General features: G+C 42.0%; 1 protein-coding gene and 1 long non-coding RNA gene across 3 annotated transcripts in view; both read right to left on the bottom strand.

Annotated features, from left to right (window-relative positions):
- Positions 1-18,779, bottom strand: part of LOC111960547 (leucine-rich repeat and fibronectin type III domain-containing protein 1-like protein) — a 119,847-nt gene that overhangs the window by 11,223 nt on the left and 89,845 nt on the right. For both annotated transcript variants that reach the window (XM_023982584.1, XM_023982585.1), the window contains exons 4-5: positions 1,712-2,388; positions 506-612 (exon numbers count right to left, since the gene is read on the bottom strand). In XM_023982584.1, the coding sequence (XP_023838352.1) occupies positions 542-612; positions 1,712-2,388 (748 nt within the window). In that variant the 3' untranslated portion in view covers positions 506-541. The remainder of the gene's footprint in view (positions 1-505; positions 613-1,711; positions 2,389-18,779) is intronic.
- On the bottom strand, positions 13,600-16,039 carry LOC111960548 (uncharacterized). Its single transcript, XR_002876860.2, has 4 exons — positions 14,973-16,039; positions 14,292-14,411; positions 13,978-14,056; positions 13,600-13,769 (listed from the first exon to the last, which is right to left on the bottom strand). It is a non-coding gene; the product is annotated as an uncharacterized lncRNA (long non-coding RNA).

The raw sequence follows: 18,779 nt of genomic DNA, 5'->3' as shown, positions 1-18,779 counted from the left end.
AGTTGAACGCATGACATCAATCACAACGAGATGAGAGATATGAGATATGTGCAATAGTTTGAATGGTAATTGGATTTATAATGATGATATTTACTGGAAGGTGGATCAGATGATGTGTTTGTTTGTAATTGCCACTGTGTGTGCTATGATCTGTTTTGTATTGCTGCTATAGTGTATTGGTGTAGGAGGAAAATGTAAGTCATGTTTCTGCATTAGGATGTCTGCTGCTTTCAAAGGGGCAACACCGAGTGTTAAGGGGGTGGGCTCTGCAATTAGTCTCGCTGAATATGCCATATGTGTAGGAACAGACTCCTGAGGGAGGTCTCTGGCAGAAACGTGGCTAGCAATACGTTAGCTCTGACTAAGTGACATTTTCTCTCTGACACGGTCATCTCTCCATCTCAGTTTGAATCTATTCATCTCTTACACTAAAGCCCCCCCCTCTCTAATATTCTTCTCTCAAGTAGATGAATGGAGAGGAATAGGGAAAGAGGGGAACCATTACTCTTGGAGGTTGATGGCTGAGAAGCAGAAGGAGTCATCAAATTTTAAAGTCACTCCAGTCTCGGTGAGCCCTCTTGTCGTCGTCGGCGGCCACGGGCGCTGGCGTGTCTGGTGGGAGAGACAAATAGAGGTGAGGGATGTGGCGGGTAGAGTTAGTGACAGCCAGGCTGGACACGGTGCGGTGCGTCCATCACCACTCGTCTCAGGGACACAGCACGGAGCCTGCGGACGTGGCTGCGGGAATGTGATTCATGGCCCGGTGTCAACTGTACCAAATTGGCACCATTTTGTTTCACACAGGGCAGCTCCACAGGTTTTTGGCACAGATCTGATATGGAATCCGGGCAAAGTGACTCAGATCACATGGTAGCCTTGCACTTATTGGTTGTGTGTCCGATGTGATTCTACTGGTGGAAGTAAATTGTGATTTGACAGAATGATTACAGAATGTAAGTGTATAGAGTGATTGTTCACTGCAGCACCTTTTCAGAATGAATATATGTGCGTTGCAGTGCAAAGTGTGCATTACACAGCAATGACTTTGAGAAGGTGGTTGTCCACTGCAAAGGTTTTGGTCAGGTTCAAGGGCAGCCAAATTCAATCGTTTTCATTGGCAAAATTATCCCCGGCCTAAATGGATCATTTTGGTTCATTATGTCCCTTACTTTCCACTAAAATCAATGTTGTAGCTGACGTGGGTGATTGACGGAATTGAAAGAGAGGGCCTTGTCTCTCCCTGACCCTGATTTAATTCACCATATTGATTTAGTGATTTACAAGGCCAAGGCTCTGGAAATCCATGGCCATTCATTCAGAAAGTGCAATTATCCAATTGGAACAATGTATCCAAGCTTCTCACTCTGGAGAGGCTCTTTAAAATATATCTGGCTGTGGCCCATTGAATCAGTTGAATGGCCCTGTCCTTAGAAATTACATGTCTCTGAACTGGCCTTTTATGTGATGCAATGAGGTGTGCTGGGTCGGGTTATGCTATGGGCTCATGTTCAGTGGCAGGGCTCTAGCTGCCGATACCTACTGTAGGTCACAGAAGGAATACAAATGAATTACAAGCCAGTTGTTTCAGACATGCCATCGAGATACCACATTGAAAATGATGAAAAATTGGGTCACTCTCTCATTCACCTCATTCACAACCATTTTTATCTGTKCCTCTGTCTGTATCTATCTCACTCTCTCAAGTACTTACTTTCCCCCACATCGACGATGGTGGCCTCTTTGGGTGTGAGGGAGGCTCTCCTCTTCATCTCAAAGGCAGTCCTGGAGTGACGCCTCTTACTTGGCGACAGCAGGTCCTCAGCAGTCATGTCTGATATCTGCACCGCCTTTTCACAGTCAACCACCAGCACCATGGTGTTAGAGTTCTTTAGGGTGGCATTAGGCGATGCCGCTCCACTCACACCCCCTCCTCCCCCTGTCCCTGGTCCCACTCCCACCCCAGCAAAGGCATGACCCTGCTGCTCCTCCTGACTCTCTGTAACTTTAGACCCAGAGTGGGACACCTGTCCCCCAGCCTGTCCTCCGTTGGTCTGSGCACYGATGTTMMCCAGGGTGCKCACCTTYCCTGTGTCCATGCCCTGGTGGCTGTAGACCTTGTAGCGGATCATGAGGATGATGATGAAGACGAGCACGGAGGCCACGATGATGCCACCAATAATGATGATCATGGTGCCGCCCAGGAACTGGCTGTGGAGGGCCTGGCACTGGCTGTACTCGGTCTCTGTGATGAACTGGACGCAGCCCACCTGCCGCGTGGCCGTCAACGAGGTGATGCCGTCGTCGTACACCGCCAGGACACACAGGTCGTACTCACGCCCTGACACCAGGTCACGAACCAGGAAGTCCTGACTGGTGGACGGGATCATTCTATTGATTAGAGAGAAACATGTTTTAGGATTGATGATGAACATGGTATATACAGGAACTAATAATCTGTAGATGGGAAATATTTTGAAAAGATGGTTCATTCTGGGTAAAGAAAGGTAGTGTAAATACTAGACTTGTCTATAGGGCTATGTGAATGGATATGGATAGTTCAAATAGACCGCTAAGACATTTTTCCACAGGATTATAATAGCGTTATGGTACACCCCTTGTTTTGAGGTGCGATCGAACTGTTACAGCCTATTGGGCTTACTAGTGGGACCGTCAAAATGACGAACCTCAAAATCAATATTAAAGGTTCATAACAATGGATTTACCAGAAATGAATAACATGGAATATATTATGGATGAAAGTAATCAGTGTAAGGGTCCCTTGTGGATTCTCTGAAGCTTTGACTCTGCAGAGAGCTTGTGAGTTACAACCACAGTCAATCATCTAACCCTGGTCCAATGAGTTTTGTAGAGAAAGACCATATTGAGATCAATGTCCATCCAAGGAGTAAAGTATGTGCCCATTAGGTGCCAATACTACCAGATAATATGGTGCATGTAGACTTCAGAAGCACTGTAGAGCCTATCAACATCAGGAGATACTCTATGTTCCTTCAACACAAGCAATTCCCTTTTTCCTTTTGGTACCATATCTTTTCATTCTTAAAAACCACCCCTTTCAGCACCAAACTGAAAGGATTTGTTATGATTGGACTCAATTTGTCAGCAAATTTTTCAGGAATGCTCCACTTTTCTAGATCGTGTCCATTTTCGTGTCCCATTCCTGCAGCTGTACAGCAGGGTCAGAAAAAAAATGAACAAAGAGAAAATACAACTATGCAGTCATTGGTCGACACCGTTCCCTGTCATAATAGTCTGGTGAATCAGACTTTTGCAATGACAACAATATGCAGACTGTTGTGACAGAAACTACAAACTTGGCAAACACTGTACAGTAGTGTAGACCGTTGAAAGGCACCGTGACAGTGTGTGGTCATGTGTGTGATTTCTGACAGTATAAGTGAGCAGTGGATAATCTGTACACAAAGTGATGCCGGCGACATCTTGAGCTGTGATTTCATGTCAGTCCCCATTTGGCATAACTCCCAAAAGCTTCCAAATCTCCCATTTTCATTATGTGTGTATCATTAACTGGCTAACAAGTCTTGACATTTACATTCACATCAACAYTTCAAAAAGCTGAGTTTTGTAAACAACGCCCAGTGTCATCTCATTAAGCCGCCTTGCTTGAGGTAGAACACAGTAGAACACTTCATATAAATTAAGAAAACTCTCCTGGACTTGGCAAAAGAAATTACAATAATTTAATGTTCACCATTATTTTGAAGACATAAGAGAATATATTGTTGACAGTGTTGAGAGAATGGATGATTCAGGCTAGGACCTCACCCTCAATTGACTCAAGTGTACTGAGCTGTCCGTCGCGGAATGTCCTCCCCCGGGACACAGTGACTGAGAATGTGCATGGCTCAGTACAGTGTTAAATCACAAGGCGCTTGGGATCATTAGCACCTCTATTCATTATAAACCAAGAAATATTCAAACTTTTCTGGTTGGAAAGTTTAACATTTACACAGAATAAATTGTAAATATAATAATGGGAATGACATTTTCATTGGTCAAATACATTTTCTATTAGCGGAGAAATCTGTTATGCAAACCGGACATATTGACACAGTAATTAAATAGGAAATATTCTCGGGAGTTGTTTGCACCAACTTCCGAATAATCTAGTGCATACAAGAAAATGAATGAATTGATGTGAATTGACAAAATGAATTACACGGGGGGGGGGGGAAATAACAATAATCGTAACCCCGGCATCCGGACAGAAATGTTATTACTGCCACTGCAACCCTTTCCTAATCTTTATGCACCCCGATTATCTTTGCATCTTTTTCTAGAGTCTTTTCCAATCCAGTACCAGCTAGAGAAGTGACATGCCAATCGCAAGGTTATGAAAGGTTCAAATCCACATTCTCCATTAAGACAATCAAACAACCGTAACCTTAGTCTTGGTCTTGACCCCCCTTTTTTTTAAAGAGTCATTGTAGCTAATGCTCTTACAGATTGGCTATAATGAAATCAGACGTCTGAGTCCAAGGGATTTCCTCATTCACATGTAATACAAAGGCCTTATGGGTTGCCATGACAATACATCACATCCTCTCAATGGGGATTGAACAATAGAAGAGTATAAATAGGGTTCAGCTCCCTTAGCATTCTTCCATTTATCTTGGTCAACGTTCTCAATATCGCACTTACGTTGGCAGGGAATTGGTTGAGTGTATTCCTGTTAAAAGGTGAGAGACAGTGTTTATTAATTGTGGATCCCCTGAGGTGGCCGTTTGGCTTGGGTAACTCCTCCAACCTATTGACTACTAAAAAGAGAGCACCTGTTAGAGGAAGCATTATCCTAATCCAACTAGGTTCATGGAAAATTGGTCCATGAGTCTGCAGAGACTTTTTCTTCTCGCTATCTCTCTCTCTCCATCTCTCTCTCTGTGTCTCTGTCTGTCTCTCTTTCTCTTCCTCGCTCTCCTTTAATAGTTCATTTTATGGTCTGTAGGGAAAAAAGAAGATGACCGTGCAGAAGAGAGTAGCTGGCGGATCTCAATCCTGGATCCTATTAAAGCGTGGCAGGGGAGAGGGAGGTTCTCTCTGTCTAACCACTTTAAAGGTGCTTTTGAAGTCCTCTCATTTGCCTCACCTTTGTCTGTTCATTTGACTGGAAGCCCAGAGTCTGTTTCTCTCTCTCTGTATAGGGATGACATCCAGACTGCCTTTACGGAGATTCATTATAGCACAATGCTGAACAAAGTCGCCTTGATCTGGGCTGTGCAGAGGACCTTTATCTGGTTTTTCTGTGCTTTGGTTTATTACAGGACTTATCACGGACGTGGCGACTCTGGAATAGGCTATCAGACATGAGACACTTTATGTGTTGGGGGAGAGGACAACATAACAAAACAGCTACAAAAATCAATAGAAAAGGGGTATTGGAGCGATGCAGGGAGACCGATTCCTGATTCATGAAACACCCTCGCGGCAGATACCCCAAATTAAATTACTCCGCAATGAAGCCGGGTGCCAATTGTGAATAGGGGAGGAAATGATTCTCTTTGTTGGAAATTTAGGGCAGAGAAATGCTAGTTGTTTTTTTCTTTTTTTCATTCTTCACGAGACTGATTGAAACCTCCAAATGAAGAGCCTGATGAGATGAGTGAAGCTTGAAATGGAACGCAAATGAAACGCTGCTTTTTGGTAAATAACTACGACAATCAGCTTGTTGATCTCAAAATGCATACTTGGATCACTAATATTGATACTTCTGTTTATTTAGTAGGTGTTCAAAAACTATTTCCTAATACACTGATTTCAAATGCACCACACATGCATCCTCTCAACAACATATAGTATCAAACATCGACCCGTAGTAAGAGAAGTCTTGATTCCATAGACAGGAGGTAATGAAATGATATCTATATATTGTACTTTGTCTGGACTCTTTAGATGGGTGATAATTAATGTGTGCTACAGGTGGCTCTCTTTCAATCAGTAACATACACTGTTGCTTAAAATGTCATAATATTGGTAGTAGCTCTTACTAAAATCTCTGTTTTCTCAAGAGGAACAAGTAGGAACACAAAATGTCCTTCCCACATAATCCCATCTGTACGGATGCACTGTATAATTTCCTGAATGATTGGCCTGCAGTCTGGCGGAGAAACACTGACCTAAACATTATTAATGCGTGGGGGATTTGCTATGTGGATGATGGTGTATCGGGGAAGTAGCGGGGATTTAAGGTGTATCACTAGTGAGGTGTGTATGCCTCACTTATTTATTTATACAATTATCAGAGCTAGCTCTAGTCTCAGGCACAACCGACTAGATTTCTAATGAGCCCCCATTGACTGAGGGGGAAGGGGGTGGGGGGGTGCGTGGAACTGAATCATTGCGCACACACACTCTCTCAAGGCTGTGCAACCAGTCATTTTTTTTAAATAATTCCCCAAATGGGCTTTTCCAAAAGCAAGGTTGAGGATAAGTGACAGTCAATTTCATTTCTCTGACTCGCTTGTGTTGTCCCATTCATATCAGGTACGTCAGGCGGCCCCAGAATGAAATTCAGATGGGAAATATTTAATGCTCTTTGTTAAATAAATGAGCTTGACAGGATTACTCATACCAGGTTGGGATAATAGACAAGCCAGAGGTGAATTCAATTAAAGAGTCACAATAAAAAATACACTTCTCAAATATTGTTGAGTTAGGCAAAGTTTCAGTTTGAGGATAAAATTGTTGGATTCATGGGGCTGAACTTATTTCCCCTGGTATATTCTTAGCCAGCCTGGGGTCACTGAGAAGCACTGTTTGGGGACAGATTAGGAACACTAACACATAAACACAAATGTATTCTTAAATCTCAACGCATCAGGCTGCATTTCCACTGAGTTACAAACATCCATTTGATACAGTTGAGTCAATGATTTAAATAGAAGTTGTTTGATAAAAGAGGGAAGCATGAAATACTGTTGGTGCCGCTGCTCTCAAGGGTACGTACATACCCGGCACATACATAAAAACGCACAGGTGCACGCACGCATCCGTGAACACACACACGCTCACACACATAGTTAGACACAGCTGCCTGCCAGCTTCTCTAACAGCATGAAAGGGGACTGTATTGTGCCGACAGGCCTGGTTTTCACAGAGACTCTGTGCCACGCCCCATTATTCATTCCCCTCACAGCATCAGTGAAACACTGCCCCTGGGTCCCAGGATGAAGAGCACAGCCAGGGACAATCAGTCTGTGGGTGGCATAGCCTCTACCCATTTCACTTCTGAACTAGGCCTCTCCCCTCCTGATCCTTAGCACAGACCGAATCCTGCCCACAATGTGGTGTGTAGGACAAAAAAGGGCCTGTGTTTGGTGAGGAAGCAGGTCATGGATAAAAAATCTGCAGAGAGGGCAGTGCCCACTACTGCCTGCCAAGCTCCCCATTCACCTGTAAGCAGGGGTCTGATGCATTATCGATGTTGGATTGCCTCCACTGCGGTGAGGATCAGGCAGGGGAAAGTTGTCACTTCCCGTTTAATCAGGATCGGTGGGTCCCCCACAGGACGGTTAAGCTAACGTAGGCTTATGCGATTAGCATGAGGTTGTAAGTAACAAGAACATTTCCCAGGAAGTACTGATATACTGATACATATCTGATATTGTCAGAAAGCTTAAATTATTGTTAATCTAACTGCACTGTCCAATTTACAGTAGCTATTACAGTGAAAGAATACCATTCTATTGTTTGAGGAGAGGGCACAGTTATGAACTTGAAAAGGCACATTTGGGCAGTCTTGATACAACATTTTGAACAGAAATATAATGGTTCGTTGGATCAGTCTAAAACGTTGCACATACACTGCTGCCATCTAGTTGCCAAAATCTAAATTGTGCCTGGGCTGGAATAATACATTTGGTCTTTCTCTTGCATTTCAAATACGATGGTATAAAAAAATACATACAAACAAACGGTTGGTTTTTTCTTTGTATTATCTTTTACCAGATCTAATGTGTTATATTCTTCTACATTCATTTCACATTTCCACAAACTTCAAAGTGTTTCCTTTCAAATGGTATCAAGAATATGCATATCCTTGCTTCAATGCCTGAGGTACAGGCAGTTATATTTGGGTACGTCATTTTAGGTAAAATAAAAAAAAAGGGGGCGGATCCTTAAGAGTTTTAACTTCTGGGAGGAATGTGTTGTGAAATTGTGATTTCTGTTGTGTGAAGGAAGAAAGGGAAGTCTCCTCCCTCGCAAAAGGAAACTCTCGGCCAACCCCCTCCCTTACGCTAATTTCAACCGTGTTTACGATCCGGGTGGACACACGCGAAGCAGTAAACATGGAAGAAGTGAGTGAGGATGTTTTCAACTCAGCTATTTCAATTTTAGCAGTGTCCATTCTATCCCGTCATTTAAGGCACTGCATCAGTTGTGCTTAAATGTTTGACTAGCAAAGGGGACGATTTCGCATGCTTGCCAACTGGAAAAATACACCAAGCGATGTATGGAGAAAATTTCTACAAACAAGCATGTTCAGTAAGCGGTTGATAGGACTGGCAGTGGACGAAGTACGTACCGGTAAGTATACATTTCAGATGAACTCGCGGCTAGCCGGCTGTATCATTCATCCTACATTACTATCAACTGGCCAGCTGTATAAGGCAGCTGAAAAAATCTATTAGCTAACTATCCATTTGATTGATGAAGTTGAGAAAATGGCATTAACTAGTTTGCTAGATTGAAACTGCTGGACGGAAAGCTGGCTAACAATTTTATTTAGGGGGTAGTTCAGCTTTAATATTGCAGATAGATTGTGACCTTAATCAATGTAACTGTCTGCATCACTTCCAATCCCCCATATATATATATATATATATATATATATATATATTACAAAAATATATATATATATACAGTAACAGTCAAAAGTTTGGACACACCTACTCATTGCAGGGTTTTCCCTATATGTTTACTATTTTCTACATTGTAGAATAATAGTAAAGACAAAACTATTAAATAAGACATATGGACTGACGTAGTAACCAAAAAAGTGTTAAATACATCAAAATGTATTATATATTTGAGATTCTTCTATGTAGCTACCCTTTGCCTTGATGACAGCTTTGCACACTCTTTTCATTCTCTCAACCAGCTTCATGAGGTAGTCACCTGGAATGCATTTAAATTAACAGGTGTGCCTTGTTAAAAGTTAATTTGTGGATGTGTTTGAGCCAATCAGTTGTGTTATGACAAGTTAGTGGTGGTATACAGAAGACAGCCCGGTTTGGTAAAAGACCATGTCCATATTATGGTAAGAACAGCTCAAATAAGCAAAGAGAAATGACAGTCCATCATTACGTTAAGACATGAAGGTCAGTCAATCCGGGAAAATTTCAAGAAATGTAAATGTTTATTCAAGTGCAGTCGCAAAAACCCTCAAGTGCTATGAGGAAACTGGTTCTCATGAGAACCGCCACAGGAAAGGAAGACCCAGAGTTACCTCTGCTGCAGAGGACAAGTTCATTAGAACTATCAGCCTCAGAAATTGCAGCCCAAATAAATGCTTCACAGAATTCAAGTAATAAACACATCTCAACATCAACTGCTCAGAGGACACCGTATGAATCAGGCATTCATGGTCGAATTTCTGCAAAGAAACCACTACTAAAGGAAACCAATAAGAAGATACTTGCTTGGGCCACAAAACACGAGAAATGAACATTAGACTGGTGGAAATCTGTCCTTCGGTCTGATGAGTCCAAATTTTAGATTTTTGGTTCCAACAGCTGTCTTTTGTGAGACAGAGTAGGTGAACGGATGATCTCCGCATGTGTGGTTCCCACCGTGAAGCATGGAGGAGGAGGTGTGATGGTGTTGGGGTACTTTGCTGGTGACAATGTCAGTGATTAATTTAGAATTCAAGGCCCACTTGGCCAGTATGGCTACCACAGCATTCTGCAGCAACATGCCATCCCATCTGCGTTGTGCTTAGTGGGACTTTTATTTATTTTTKAACAGTACAWTGACCCKAAAATATCTCCATGCTGTGTAAGGGCTATTTGACCAAAGAGAGCGATGGAGTTCTGCATCAGATGACCTGGCTTCCACAATCACCCAACCTCAACCCAATTGAGATGGTTTGGGATGAGTTGGACCGCAGAGTTAAGGAGAAGCAGCCAACAAGTGCTCAGCATATGTGGGAACTCCTTCAAGACTGTTGGAAAAGCATTCCAGGTGACTACCTCATGAAGCTGGTTGAGAGAATGCCAAGAGTGTGCAAAGCTGTCGTCAAAGCAAAGGGTGGCTACTTTGAAGAATCTCGAATATTAAATATGTTTTGATTTGTTTAACACTTTTTTGGTTAATACATGATTCCATGTGTGTTATTTCATAGTTTTGATGTCTTCACTATTATTCTACKATGTAGAAAATAGTAAAAAAATCACGAAAAAACATTGAAAMAGTAGATGTGTCCAATCTTTTGACTGYTACTTTATATATTTCTATATTATTTTCCCCTAACCCTACCATCCCTCCCCTAATTGYAGTAAACTAATGGACAACAACTCTTAAGCTTCTACTTCCATCTTATACATACTAAATATACATTTAAGGACACATTATAGTTTACATTCGTATCTTTTGCTTGTTTTTAGTCCCATCCTTCAGCTCCACTCAACCCATCCCATCTATTTCTGAACACTATCCAGTTTTTATATCTAGTTTGGCATATTTTTCAACTGTGCTGTGATGTTTCACAAAAGTTCTGAACCTTCCTATTCTGACAGATTCTACATATTGTAAATTAAATATATATTTTTTTGCTGAGAGTATTATTGTGTTATTAATTGATTGACTATGACTTTTTAAATCACCCGGCAGTGCTAGCGTTAGCTCCAGGTAAATGTTGCAATTCTTTAGCCATTTCTGTACCTGTGAAAAAGCTACATACGGACAGTACCAAAACAAGTGATCTAAATGGTTCTGTCTCTTCGCAGGAAAAGCTGCAGAGCTGGGATTGTTGTATCCCCCATAAACTGTATATAACATTCTATTGCTTACAAGAAATTTGTATAATAATTTAAATTGAAAAACTCTAAGTTTGAATACGGCACTGTTTTGTGTATCAGTTCATAAACCATGTGCCATGGAATAGGGAAATCAAAATTTCTTCCCAACTATTTTGCGATCGATTTGGCACAGCGGTCAATTTTTTGTCCTTAAATGGAACTGGTATACTTTTTATTTATCACAATTTTGGTCTTTAATGCAGGGCCGACAGAAAAGTTCCTTACTTTGTCCCCCTTCCATTTGCCTCTTCCATTTGTGGTAATTCTGCAATTAGTTGGTTGTAATTTTGAGTAGAGCAGACATTTCCATACATTTCTGTTAACAGCAAGTGTGACAATTCCACCAGTCCTATTTATGATATCATTAACAAAGATTATACATATTGTTTCAAAAAATAGATTTTTATCAATTAGTATATTTGAGCGTAATCATAATATTTGTCATTAAATATATATATATATATATATATATATAGACATATATATATGWRWWTATATATATATATATATATATATATATATATATATGTCATTATATATATATATATACACACACACACACAGTTGAAGTTGGAATTTTACATACACCTTAGCCAAATATATTTAAACTCAGTTTTTCACAATTCCTGACATTTATTCCCAGAAAAAAGTCTCTGTCTTAGGCCAGTTAGGATCACCACTTCATTTCAAGAATGTGAAATGTCAGAATAATAGCAGAGAGAATGACTTATTTCAGCTTTTATTTCTTTCATCAGATTCCCAGTGTGTCAGAAGTTTACATACACTCAATTAGTATTTGGTAGCATTGCCTTTAAATTGTTTAACTTGGGTCAAACGTTTCAGGTAGCCTTCCACAAGCTTCCGACAATAAGTTGGGTACATTTTGGCCCATTACTCCTGACAGAGCTGGTGTAACCGAGTCAGATTTGTAGGCCTCCTTGCTCCCACACGCTTTTTCAGTTCTGCCCACACATTTTCTATAGGATTGAGGTCAGGGCTTTGTGATGGAATAGCTTGACTTTGCTGTCCTTAAGCCATTTTGCCACAACTTTGGAATTATGCTTGGGGTCATTGTCCATTTGGAAGACCCATTTGTGAACAAGCTTCAACTTCCTGACTGATGTCTTGAGATGTTGCTTCAATATATCCACATAATTTTCCTCATGATGCCATCTATTTTGTGAAGTGCACCAGTCCCTCCTGCAGCAAAGCAACCCWACAACATGATGCTGCCACCCCCGTGCTTCACGGTTGGGATGGTGTTCTTCGGCTTGCAAGCATCCCCCTTTTTCCTCCAAACATAACCATGGTCATTATGGCCAAACAGTTCTATTTTTGTTTCATCAGACCAGAGGACATTTCTCCAAAAAGTACGATCTTTGTCCCCATGTGCAGTTGTAAACCGTAGTCTGGCTTTTTTATGGCGGTTTTGGAGCAGCGTCTTCTTCGTTGCTGAGCGGCCTTTCAGGTTATGTTGATATAGGACTCGTTTTACTGTGGATAAGGTCCTTTGCTGATGTTCTGGGATTGATTTGCACTTTRCGCACCAAAGTACGTTCATCTCTAGGAGACAGAACGCGTCTCCTTCCTGAGCGGTATGACGGCTGCATGGTCCCATGGTGTTTATACTTGCGTACTATTGTTTGTACAGATGAACGTGGTACCTTCAGGTGTTTGGAAATTGCTCCCAAGGATGAACCAGACTTGTGGAGGTCTACAATTCTTTTCTGAGGTCTTGGCTGATTTCTTTTGATTTTCCAATGATGTCAAGCAGAGGCACTGAGTTTGAAGGTAGGCCTTGAAATACATCCACAGGTACACCTCCTATTGACTCAAATMATGTCAATTACCCTATCAGAAGCTTCCAAAGCCATGACATCATTGTCTGGAATTTTTCAAGCTGTTTAAAGGCACAGTCAACTTTGTGTATGTAAACTTCTGACCCACTGGAATTGTGATACAGGGAATTATAAGTGAACAATCTGTCTGTAAACAATTGTTTGAAAAATTACTTGTGTCATGCACCAAGTAGATGTCCTAACAAACTTGCCAAAACTATAGTTTGTTAACAAGAAATTTGTGAAGTGGTTGAAAAACGAGTTTTAATGACTCCAACCTAAGTGTATGTAAACTTCCGACTTCAACTGTATAACTTATGTTAATTCCCACCATCAGTCTGAGTTCACCTTAGCCTAGCTAAGTGGACTGTAGCTAGGCTTCTAGAAAATAAGCTGGGTGCACAGCAACAGTCTCTCTCTGACAGCCAATCCGTCACCATGTATTGTATGTAACCACTCAAATGTATGTGAAGAACTATGGGCAATAGCACTGATTTGACCTTGACTGGGATATAAAGTATATTTTAGTTGACATGCCTGTGTGATGTGTCTGATATACATAAATAAACATGTATTCTATCTTTTGAATCATAAGCTCTTTGCTCTTACCACAGAAGTAAAACAATGTAATAAAGACCATATATGACAAACATGCTATGAAAAAGTTATTGTTTGTAATCTATCAATTGAAAAATGAAAATGAGTTGTTTATACAAAAAACTTTATTGCATTTGGTCATCCCCAAAATTAGGCCATTAAAATGGTTAGTTACTTAGTTGCATCCTTCCTCAGGGAACTGTTTGTGGACAGCTGACAACAGGGTGGCAGGTTTGTTGATGCGCTGCTCTAGAGTTTCACAGCCCAGAAGAGTCACCTGGGGACAGGGGGATGGACACATGTTAGTTTTTTATAAAAGTCTGGGAGACTTTTACAGGGAGGAGAGAGCATGAGTTTGAGTGAGTACATTAAATCCAATCCAACCAYTGGTCCTGGACAATATGCTATGCTATCACACAGGCAGACTGCCATAGTAAAGGAGATTTACAGAGTGAATACAGTGTACTATTACGAGTGGAGCTTACTTCTATGTGCTTTGGAGAGATCTCAGGTAGTTGGTCAGTAGGCTCTGGAGGTCCTTGGACCATTCTGTCTCTATGGTACCTGGAGAGAGACAGATAGAGGTAGTGAGTGTGCTTGAAATACAGTTCTCACCCCTGACCTCCCACTGGCCCAGAGCGTTCTGCCTAAACCCTCTAATCACAGTCTTTCTGACAGGGAGTTACTCCAGGATTATACAGGTGTACAGGGCTTCTCCACTTATATTAGTGGAGTATTAGTGCTCTTGATACTCGTAATAGTATCATGCAATTGAAAGAAAAACGATATTATGACTTACTGACAAGAGTGTTCCATGTTCCTGCTGGTAGCGAACCTCAACCTGGATGCAGATAAATGGCCTGCCTTGTAGAATGGTGGCATCTATCTCCACCAGGCTCAAAGAAATCAGATGACAAACCTGAAGAGATTAACAAAAGAAAATGGTACCTGCATTTAGGGTTCATGTATTAGTTTGTATTAGAATCATTACATGATTCATGTCTGTAAATGACAACAATAGAGCTGATTTAAAAAAAAATATATGACATGCCATCCAATCACATTATGGCACAAGGTCCATCTTACTAACAAATGCTACCTCAATTTATTCCATCACAACATCATGCTCCTCCTTATTTTACTGTAGTTAGTCAACTTAGATGCCTGTGGTTGTTGAGACCCAATTTTGCAGCCAAACTGCCTCAAAGATGATTGGAAGAAATTAGCTAGTCAACATGCATTGCTTTTGACACATGCCACGATTCTTGCTTTACGTCTTACAGATACAGCTACCGTAGGTAGCTAGATAATATTAGCTTATAATAATTGCAGTTTGGTTTATCATCTACTGCAACTAGCTATGTGTAAAACTGAAAGACTCTGGCTGTAAAACGCAACAAGCTAGCTAGCTAACTAGATAACCAACAAGCTAGCTAGCTACTGTAGCTGGCTTGACACTCACTCCTTAACGTTAGCTTACCATGCTTTTCAGGACAACTCAACATTCTTCTTGCCAATCCCTTCGACTCCTTCTTGCCTACTCCTGTCTCTCAGTCTTCTTCTAGGTTCAAAACGTTATGGATGTAGACAGTCCGGTGTCTTATTGTCAAAAAGCAACCCACTCATTATACAGTCACCTGGTGCAGTCAATGGCTCAGTGTTCCAGAGCTGTTCACTGGCACAGCAGCATCGATGTTATCTCCGATTTCCCAACGTCAAATAAAAAAGTGACATATCATATTGATACATATCTGCACTACATATTATTGTTTGGGGGGAAGGGGTGCTAAGGTGAAACATGGCATTTCATGAAAACATAAATGTAGGACGAATGGTCCGTCTTTAGTGTTTCCCCTCTAACTACTGCGCACAGGGCTTGAAATCACCGCCCTAGTTTAAGCACCGCCATCGCCTAATCAGGATTCATCCAAATAATCAATGAAGAAAACCCCAAACCAGGAACTACTGCTGCTCGTAATCACATACTGTAATTCTACATGAGTCTTGACGGATTCTCGCTGTTCACGTGTGAATCTGTCCACGAAAGATTAGCCAATACAGAACACGCCTAAAGCCTGCCTGACTGAGCCAGCGCCTGAACCAAGCAGAGAGAACTCCAGCAAGGGGAGAACAGGACAGGCATGACCAGCCTCTCAAAACAGACAGCAATTATTTAATCATTTATTCATGGTCTAACCTCGGCGCCCTCTACCTTGTGGAGAGGAAGCACTGGAAACCATGCTAGGTTTCCCCACCATGCTAATCAGAGTGAGCGCTTCAGATCTGCATCATATGATGAGCAATACTCAACAGGGGTCAACAACAGGGCTTTTCAAGCTCGACACCATGCACTTCAGGTAAAGAGGAATAAATATGAATGGTTAGAAAATTTACTTGTCTGAATAATTAATTTCCCTACGCCCTCAACACAAAATGGCTGTATGATGACTTTTGCCCTGCAACTTGGTTCTGAAGATCTGGCTCAGATTGGGGTTGTCAGAGTCCTCTGGCCATGCAGATGGTAGGTGTGCGAATGCTATGTTATTGTATATGAGCCTAAACAGCTATTTTGTAATTCTCCCTACCGGCTATTCAGCATGCTACCATTTCTATCCACACATGCTGTAATTTCTAACTAGATCTCATCCATGACCCTCCAGCAGAATCTCTATGAATCCAGCATTCACCTAATCTGTAAAACACASAGATACCGCGTACGTCTTAAACACACACTCTCAAATCAGCATACTGCAGTAAATAGCTATGCAAGGTATTACCGGATTTTAATGTGGCATCTGTGCTACCCTCATAATCATCATGTGTCCTATTCCCAGTGCAGTTTAAGTATCTACTATAAATTCCGTTAGTGTGTACCAGAAGATAAAAGCACCAGAGATACTGTATAGTGATCCAATGGAAGGCCCATTCCCCATGTAGCCTTTGATGAATCAGTGGCGGAGTTCGTTTTGCATGGCTCGGTGTGTCGGGTGGGTGAAGATTTCACTTAAGGACCAATGGAATGGTCCAAAATGAGCAAACTCTCCCTATCCGGGGCACACAATACGAACTCAACCATTGTCACGACGCTGCAATGCAACCAACCAGCCAGCCAATGATAAACATCAGAGACCCGTGAAACCACCGCAACAGCCTTGAGATCCCACAGTCAAACCGAAATTAACAGCGAGACGATTCCATTTACCCAGCAGCATCTCTGTCATTCAGCATTTTATCCCCAGATGAGAGACTGTCAGTCGCCGTCACTCACAAAAAATAAAACCCCGACCGTCAGTCTATAGAGCCGACAACAGTCAGTCTCGCTAAAATGAACTGGGTGAGGATCACAGGTAGGATGAATAGAGTTTTGATGGCGTATCAGTGCTCCAACATTAGGAGTTATTCATATTCCCAGCGCACCACCGCGTTCCACCGCCGCGGTGTAGGGATGGGCTAATTCCTTGTCTTTATGGAAGAGGAAGCGATAACAAATCCCCCTGTGGAGGATGTGAGATCCTTCTAGCTTCAGGTAAACAGTGTGGCGTCAACTCGGTGGCGCTAGCCTCGTATCTTCACAGGGGCAGCCAGACTAATTTGAGGGAATTAAAGAAGCCCCCTCTGTGACAAACACATGGAACCCACAGCCATAGAGCAGACTGGCACAGTAGACCATGAGAAAGGGCTACACGGATTGGACTGCGATGACAATGGCACACAAAGTGAAAGACAAAAGCGTACATTGGTTTCAGTAGGGGACTTTGGCAGAGGCAAGGGTGGTGCTTGTGKCAATTTTAAGATTGGGGGATCTGGGTGAGATGTGTGGTTGGATGTGTGTTGCTGCCCATCTGCCAGTGTCACTCCTCCCCTCCCTCCACGTGAATCATCTGTGGCCTGAGATTGCCGTGGTCCTGCGGGCTCAGCCCACGCTGATAAGAGTTAACTCTGCTCCCCCCCCACTAATGTGGAATGGTGCAGAGGACGGAGAGGCGTCACCTGCCACGGACAGACATGTTACCGATACGGAGGGGAGAATCGCAGGATAGTTTGCCAGACTCTGAGCAAGTCAGAGCGAGTCAGAGCTGGCTGGTAACGCTTTGGGATAGGTTCCGGTAATTGTCATGGCCATTATAGAAGCCAACAATGTCATCACTGACGTCAGTCATTACTTTCAAGCCCGTCATCTATTTCATGCTTCTGGTTGTCACCATCAACAGCCGAACCATCACCTGCATCACAATCAGCATGACCGTTACCACCATATGAAAACTCACTGAATAAAGTTTATCAGATCCATTGTTATCTGTGTGCCCTCGATATTGTATAATATATATGCACCCGGCAGGTAGCGTAAAAGGAAAACACTTATCTCCGGCTTTTATTCCACTGGAAGAGGAGGACATGTGTTAGTGCTAAGTGTGCGGTAGCTGATAAAATGGTGAATACAGTACATACTGGCGGGATGAGAGATTAAGAATAACAGAGGGAATAAAAGTAATGTATCTTTCCTTTCTACAATCGCTGTAGGCGGTCATGCTAAGAGGGCGCATTTATGCAATTAAAGTCTGTGTGTGCCGTAACGCATGCAAGAGACCCTGCTGACAATGCATTTGGCTATCCTTGCTTCGCGAGTTAGTGAGGAAACTTTATTTACATGCCATTAGGCTGTGTAAACACGTCAGACCCTGAATTATGTGATGAACAACGCCATTAAAACAATCTCTTAATATGTAACTCACATCACTTTACAACGTACAGTGCTACTGATCTCCATGGACCTGTTTTTTTTTCGCTTTCTATGCAGTTACCATTGCATACACTACTAACGTGTCTGTTCTTTTTGTGATTTAATGTTTRTATTGTTTTTAGTAAGGTACACAAAACAGGAACACATGGACAAAGAAGCAAGTGAGAAGATTGACGAAAACATACAGTTCCCATCCCACAGGACTTCCCCAACCCAAAGTTACATTAGCGGATCACAATAGCAGTCTTTTCACAGTCATATGCTGATGAAAGAGCAGATCTGTTTCTCTCACCCGGGCCAATGCATGCGTGCTACAGATATTTACATGTTTATAATGTAAATGAATGATGGCACCCACTGCGGTCTGTTTAAAGAACGCGGAGCCTGCCAATGTGAGGCTATCATCTTCTTGGCTGCTGTTAATCCAGCCAGCCAAATACGTCGCTGTCTGACCGATAGGTCCAAAGTAGTGTCGCCATTTAACAATAAAATAGACGGTGAACATGGTACACTTCTACACATTATATCAGAGAGACAGGATGAAAC

Source organism: Salvelinus sp. IW2-2015, linkage group LG4p (genome assembly GCF_002910315.2).
Source record: "Salvelinus sp. IW2-2015 linkage group LG4p, ASM291031v2, whole genome shotgun sequence".
Classification (NCBI taxonomy): Eukaryota; Metazoa; Chordata; class Actinopteri; order Salmoniformes; family Salmonidae; genus Salvelinus; species Salvelinus sp. IW2-2015.
The sequence above is the reverse complement of the archived record's forward strand: the minus strand, read 5'-3'. Positions and strand labels throughout refer to the sequence as shown.